Raw genomic sequence first — 6061 nt, 5'->3', positions numbered from 1 at the left:
GAGGAGGAGGAGGAGGAGGGGGGCAGCGGGGCCTCGGATTCCAGTGAAGTCAGCTCGGAGGAGGAGGACTCGTCCTCAGAGTCGGACTCCAGCTCCGGCTCCAGCCAAGTGTCAGTGCAGAGCATCCGATTCAGGCGCACCAGCTTCTGCAAGCCTCCCAGCGTGCAGGCGCAGGCCAACTTCTTGTACCATCTGGCCTCCGCCGCCGCCGCAACCAAACCCGCTGCTTTCGAGGATGCCGGCAGACTTCCCGACCTCAAGAGCAGTGTTAAAGCGGAGTCGCCGGAGGAGTGGAGTCCGCAGAGCTGGGCCCCCAAAGCGTCTCCGGTGTACTGCCCGGCCAGCCTGGGGAGTTGTTTCGCGGAGATAAGGAACGATAGGGTATCTGAGATTACATTCCCACACTCTGAAATCTCCAGTACTGTAAAGAGAACTGACCTGACAATTAACTGCCTGGCGGAGGGGGCCTCTTCACCTAGCCCAAAGACAAACAATGCATTTCCACAACAAAGAATTCTCCGAGAGCCTAGGAGATGCCTACAAGCAACTCCTGCCACACACTGTGCTGATAACAGCACAATAGCTGCTAGGTTCTTAAACCGCGATTCTTCTGGAGCAGCAGCAAATTCAGAAAAAGATTCCAAAATCCCTTATTGTCCTGAATTTGCTACGGATTTGCCCTCTTCGCTAGCTGATCCCGGAGTGGGTGCCGCAGCCGCAACTCAAGCCGAGAACCCGGGCACTGACGCCGGCGACAGGACAGTGCCGTTTCTGCACAACATTAAAATCAAAGTCGAAGACAGTAGTGCTAATGAAGAATATGAACCTGACCTTATTACGAATAAGCTAAAGTGCGAGTGCAATGATACAAAGGGTGAGTTTTACAGTGTGACTGAAAGTAAAGAGGAGGACGCCTTGTTAACTACAGCCAAGGAAGGTTTTGCATGCCCTGAAAAAGAAACTCCTTCCTTAAATCCACTGGCTCAGAGTCAGGGCCTGTCATGCACTTTAGGTTCTCCACAACCTGAGGATGGGGAATATAAATTTGGGGCCAGGGTGAGAAAAAATTACCGGACACTAGTGCTGGGAAAGAGACCTGTCCTTCAGACACCTCCAGTCAAACCAAATTTGAAATCAGCTAGAAGCCCTCGTCCTACAGGTAAAACTGAGACCCATGAAGGAACACTGGATGATTTTACAGTTATAAACAGACGCAAAAAGGTAGCCAGCAATGTAGCATCAGCAGTGAAAAGGCCATTTAGTTTCATGGCAAATTTTCCTTGTCCACCATCACTCATTATTGGGAAAGATGGGGATTTGTGGCCGGCGTATTCCTTAAACACCACTAAGGATTTTCAACCTCCTCACAAGGCCCATCCTATATGGAAATGGCAGCTGGGCGGTTCTGCAATACCTCTTCCACCTAGTCACAAATTCAGGAAATTTAATTCATAAAAATGTTTTGGAAGATATTTTCTTGAACCATATTACCTTCCTTTTGTTGTAAACTGCACAGGATGGTTTGTACAAGTCCATTAATGTGTTACACCCCCTTTGGAGTCCTGGTTTATCACATTTCGAAGACAGAAATCGGATTACTTTTTTTTCCATTGAGGGTTTTTTTTTTTTTTTAAGTAGGGTGGGGGCGGGGTGGGAGAAGAGTTGGTTTACATTCCACAGACTACTTCAGGCTAAAGACTCAAGTAAAACTCAGTTATTACAGTAGAGCTGGAACACTTTACTGTTTCAATGCTAATAATGCACCCGGTACCTCAATTCAACTGCTACAAATAAATGTCAAAAGGTTGAATAATAAATATTACAATGAGCCATTAAGTTTATGCACTAGATTTCAGACCTGAAAGTGTAACTGTTAATTCAGTGAAAGTTTGTTAGGTTACATGGTTACACAGTGAGGTAGCAAGAAGTTTCTGTGAGCCCAAATGTTATTTTCTGGAGCTCTTGTTCATGGGGTATCGTTTTATTTTGACTCCCCTCATTCCTTCTCCAAGAGTAGTTGCACTTAACTTTTTTTTTTTTGGAAAGATTGGGGTATGAGCCCTGAATGAATGCTGGTAAAAGCTGCCTCATATATGCTGAGTAAAATTAATGTGGGATTGTATTTTTTTTTTCCTGTAAAGGGTGTGATTTTAAGGCCACTCCTTGCAATTGGAAAAGTCCTTTTTTTTGTTCTCACCCAAAGGTTTTTAATAAGGTGACTCTTATTATTGTCCTGCTTATTTTGTGGTCTGAACATGACTCTTCAAACTCACAAAACAATTAAAATATTTCTCTTAATGGCAGGATATTTTATGGTCTAACTCTTCATAGTGACAAAGCAGTAAATACAACCAAGAAAAGGAAAATGAGGGGTCAGAGTTGTAATATCCCAAATGAAAAATAACAGATATTTCAGGGCTTTTTGGTACCAGAACTCAGGCACTTGGATTTTATTACCTTATACTTTTTCTGCATCTCTCTAAACTTCTGTTTTCAGACCATCCTGTGTATAGAGCAGGAGAGTTTCTACTGCAAGTGACAATCAGAGGTGACTATCTATATTTGCACTTAAAATCAAAGTAGTTCAACATGCAAATGCTAGGGTCTAGCCCTTGGTAAGGGCCATGCTGGTGTACTGTGTGGTGATGATGGAAGCAGTAAATCAAAATTATGGAAATTTGCACTGTTGAAAAGCATGCTTTAGCTTTATTTTCAATTAAAAACACTGTTTAAAATTCCTGGTTCCATACATTTCTACTTATTCCAGATTGGAAGAACAGTTAACAGGATTGAATGGTTTTGTTGACATTTTTGCTTGTAATGTTTTTGCCTGAAAGAAATGCACTTATTGGGTGTAGTGTTTTGTTGTACTACTATGTGATGAGGCCCATCAGGTTCTGTGCAAAACACCGGTCGATTTCTTCCTAAATAACATGAAATTTTTACAAACTTGTTACAAATCAAGTAGGAAAAGTTTCAGATTTAAGAAAGTGAAGCAGAGATCGGTGTTATACTAATGAAAGTTGAATCTAATCATTTTGGCCCACCTCCCTTAGTCTGACAAATTATGTATCTCAGATCCCTGCTATCTTAAATCTAAGAAGTTGCACCTATAGATCATAAATCACAAAGCAAAACAAAACACCAATGAAATGTTTACTGTGTGAATTTAAGTCACTATTTCTCATGGAAATTCAGTCTGTTGTTGTTGTTTTTCTTAACCTTTTAATTCCTCCTCCCTTGGAAATTTTCCTTTTGTCTATAAATGTTTCAAATAGATCTGGATGGTCTCAACCCCTAATTGCTGAATATGCTCTGTGGTTTTCCTCTTATTGTAAAGGACTGAGGCTGAAATACCTGCATCCAAATACATTTGGATGGAGTAAACAGATGCTTTGAACTGCCTCCTTTCCTTTCCTTATTGAATGTTGCCAGATGTAGGTTCACTGGATTCTTTTTTTGTTGAGATATGGTCAAAGCAAAAATTTGGGGATGTTATTCTTGAATTCTTGTTTGTGTATAATTCCAAAGACCAGTCCACATTACAGGTAAAGCCCCAGAAGACTGAATTCCTTCCTCTTTGGAAGGCAATACAGAAATTAGGTGCAGTGAGTTGTCCTGAAGTATCAGTCTGTAAAAAACGTGACACACACCCTGGAAGTCTGTAATTTCTGCTCCTTTAATTACTGCTAAGTTAAGAAAGTTCAAAGTACGGTGACTACTACATCTAGACTAGTACTTTTCTTGTTGGCTATGAACTCATTGTTTCTAAATTATAAATTGAGAGTATGTATGATGCCTGCAGATCTTGGGTGTGGGAGGACTGTAAGATGGAATAAGCACAATTTAAAACAAATATACCCTATGGAATTTCTGACATAAAATATTGGCCTCCAGCTTTGACACTTGGTCTCCAGCCCTCAGAGAATCAATAGTTTCAGTTTATAGGAGCTGGAGAATGAGCAGCATGGAGGCCCAGGCATTCCAGAGTGATACCATCAAAAGGAAAGAAATTAAATAGTCAACACAAATTTCACCCTATAGTACTACTACAAGCCAGCCCACCACAGCAAAACCCAAGTAGGGGCTTCTGTCAGAAAAGTAAACCAACTAATATGCAGTAACTTGCAAATACAAGGTATTCTTTCAGTTCCTGGGAGCCCCTTAGTTGTTTTTCCATTCTGCTGTGGGAATGATTCTCAGTAGAGTTTATATTATTTTAGTTGTTGTATGATTAATGACAATATCTAGGTTTTCCAAGCTGCTATAAGTGTCCCATTTGTTAAAAAAGTTAAGCCTTATTGAGAGAAAACAAAAGTTACCTCCATTGATAGATTGCATTTTTACATTTAAATGTTTTCAGGGAATATCTTTTTTTTTTTTTTTTTTAAGTGCTATATGACTCTAGGGTCACTGATTCCTGTGTCTAAAGCTCAACATTCATAGACATGAGGAAAAGGCTTTCTCTCTAACTTTTTGGGAAGACAAACTCATTTTTTGTCTCCTATAAAAGTAATTTCCTGATAAGACTGTGAAATAAAGATTGAGTTATTTCTTTTTTTAAGAGATGTGTGTACTCTGCCTTCCACAGTCAGGTTTTCCGCCTTTGTGGAAAAATGCAGCTTGCTCTTTTGCAACCATTTACTTTTGAAAGTGGGTGTTCTTTTCTCCTGGCTTCCTTGATTACAGTGGAGTAATCTCAATAATGGTTGTTTATTTGAAAATCAACAACAAGGAGCCGCCGCTAAACAGCAATAACACAAACTAGATGGGCTGGTGTTGGATTTTTATCTTATCCGTGTCTGGGTGACTTTCAATGGTCTAGAAATTCCTCAAAGTTCTAATCAACAAGAACTGGGAGTTTCTGCTAATATAAGAATGATAGTTTTGTTTGCATGCAGGAAGAGATGTAGAAACTAATTCCTCAAAAGCATTTTTTTCTTTCACATAAAACAGAGATCCTTCATGGTACAAATTTTTTTTTTTTAAATAAAGCATTAGTATCTACAAAAGAAAGAAAATGTGGTGAGTTTTGCTTCACCTTGAAAATAGCTTCCTGCTGAAAGAGGGAGTTCCCAGAGCCAAACTAGAAAGGGGAGGGGGCAGCTCCCCATCAAGTAACTTCAGGAAATTGGCAAGGAGGAACAGGACATCCACCTTAGCTAGTCCACCCGGTCACCCCAGTCATCCCCAGGATTTTCCCCTTTCCTGTAAGGAAGCACTATTTTTGATGCTAGCTTTGGTTTTGGTTTGCTCCCTAGGCCAAAGGGCATTTCGCAAACTAGCTTGGGGAGTGAGGACCCAGGGCAGATCTAGGAGCTGGGGGAGCGCTGCATTTTACCTGTTTGGCGGGCCCTCTTTTGCAAAAAAAAAAAAAAAAAAAAGAGGGGGGGAGGAGGGGGCTGGGGGCCCAGCTATCATTCTTTGCCCATGCCCTGGGCCCCCTCTCCTCTCTCGCTCCTTTTCAAACTGTGGCGGCCTCACAAGCTCCTACTTTAAAAGGCCTGAGATGTTTTGCATGAAGCCCTCACAATAGGGGTTGAGAGAATTGACAGTTTCAAAAACAAGGCGTTCAGTCCTTTCCAGCTGCCGGGCCAGCGCTCTCGCACCGACTCCTCGTTCCTCTCTGCTGGTGGCGTCCTCCGGGGCGCGCTGCCGCCCCCACCCCGCCTGCCCGCGCTCCGGCCGCCCCACCCCGCCCCCGCTCTATGTTTGTAAACAGGGGTCAGTGGCCAGGGGCTGCTGGCGCGGGCTTCGGGCCTGGCGGGCTGGAGGGAAGGCAGGGGCCGGCCGAGCGGGCGAAGGAGGCCGAGGGGGCCTTGGGGGTCCCTCGCCCCTCGCTTGCCCGGGGCCTCCGGGCTCTGGAGGGCCGTGCTGACCCAGGGCAACTCCGGCTCTCTGGCCAGGACCACCGCCACCACCAGAAAGATGTCGAAGTGCCGCCATTTTGCACGGTGGCAAACAAATTTCTTTGTGACTTTTGTTTTCCCGCCCAGATCTGGCCGTCCTCTGAATGAGCGACGGTGTCGCTCCCCGGGCGGGCGTCAGGGCCCGCACACCG

At 43.6% G+C, this 6061-nt stretch overlaps 1 protein-coding gene across 1 annotated transcript in view; it reads left to right on the top strand.

Annotated features, from left to right (window-relative positions):
• SKIDA1 (SKI/DACH domain containing 1) overlaps positions 1 to 1455 on the top strand; it is a 2510-nt gene extending 1055 nt beyond the window's left edge. The window contains exon 2 of the mRNA XM_021711301.1: positions 4 to 1455. Coding sequence (XP_021566976.1) covers positions 4 to 1455 — 1452 coding nt within the window. The remainder of the gene's footprint in view (positions 1 to 3) is intronic.
• Positions 1456 to 6061: the final 4606 nt, after the last annotated feature.

The sequence above is a fragment of the Carlito syrichta genome, unplaced genomic scaffold (genome assembly GCF_000164805.1).
Source record: "Carlito syrichta isolate Samal-C Ts95f unplaced genomic scaffold, Tarsius_syrichta-2.0.1 Scaffold302026, whole genome shotgun sequence".
NCBI lineage: Eukaryota > Metazoa > Chordata > Mammalia > Primates > Tarsiidae > Carlito > Carlito syrichta.
This window is presented reverse-complemented; position numbering and strand designations above follow the sequence as displayed.